General features: G+C 43.5%; 1 protein-coding gene across 1 annotated transcript; it reads left to right on the top strand.

Annotated features, from left to right (window-relative positions):
* Window positions 1-355: 355 nt before the first annotated feature.
* On the top strand, window positions 356-550 carry SARC_16960 (hypothetical protein; the record flags this gene model as incomplete). Its single annotated transcript, XM_014288938.1, has 1 exon — window positions 356-550. A coding segment is annotated over one exon (195 nt), but the record flags the coding sequence as incomplete, so codon positions are not given.
* Between the last annotated feature and the right edge of the window lie 368 nt (window positions 551-918).

The raw sequence follows: 918 nt of genomic DNA, 5'->3' as shown, positions 1-918 counted from the left end.
GGTCCAATGATAGTCTCTCGTTGTTTGTTATGGCTCTGACCTGAGTTGAAGTTGTTCCACATATGGTCCAATGATAGTCTCTCGTTATTTGTCATGGCTCTGATCTGAGGTTGTGACATACAGACTCAGAGCTACTGGAATTTCATCTGCCTATGAATATAAAAAGACCACATTTCAGTACCTAGTCATAACCAAGATATACAGTCGCTGACATACCCCATACCTGTCCCGTTTCTGTTACATTATCTACACAATATACACAGTGAGTCTATCGATACGGACTGAAACCGAGCAATCTCGTGCGCCTGTAATCGTGCGTCGTCTATGTCTTGTACGAAGATTTTGAAGGTGACAAATGTCACGCGTAGGCAAGGGTTACCTATACTTATACCCCGGCGCACTTATGCTCATACCAAGGCCTCTAAACTACCCACAGGATGTAGATGAGGATCGGACAGACATTGATGGGGACGGTGGACTGTCGTTCTTGCGAGAAGACGCGTATGTGCATCCGTCATTAAAGACTCCCGACACCATCGCGCCAGAAGAGGTTTGTTTTGCTCAGCAAGTTTGTGTGTGTACGTACACCACTATTGCATTTTGTACATATATGCAGTGCGTGCGTGAGATGGAGATTGGCAAGTTTCGACTATCTGTATGTTTGAAAAGACATTCATGCTGTCCCTTATCCGTATCATGCGTCTAAATAGGTTTTCTGTGCTCTATATATGAACTGTGGATATTTCTGAGGTTGTGAATACGCGTACACCTACGTTTTATGAGCGCGTTTTGTGTTCTGAAGTAACCTAGTCTTCATAAAAGATCCCGACATACTGTGCAATTGAGTCATCAGAAGTCTATTATAGAAAGCTGGCATTCGACGCGCGAACGTTCAAAATAATCGTATGTATGTTTGTG

The sequence above is a fragment of the Sphaeroforma arctica genome (genome assembly GCF_001186125.1).
Source record: "Sphaeroforma arctica JP610 unplaced genomic scaffold supercont1.9371, whole genome shotgun sequence".
Lineage (NCBI taxonomy): Eukaryota > Ichthyosporea > Ichthyophonida > Sphaeroforma > Sphaeroforma arctica.
The sequence above is the reverse complement of the archived record's forward strand: the minus strand, read 5'-3'. Positions and strand labels throughout refer to the sequence as shown.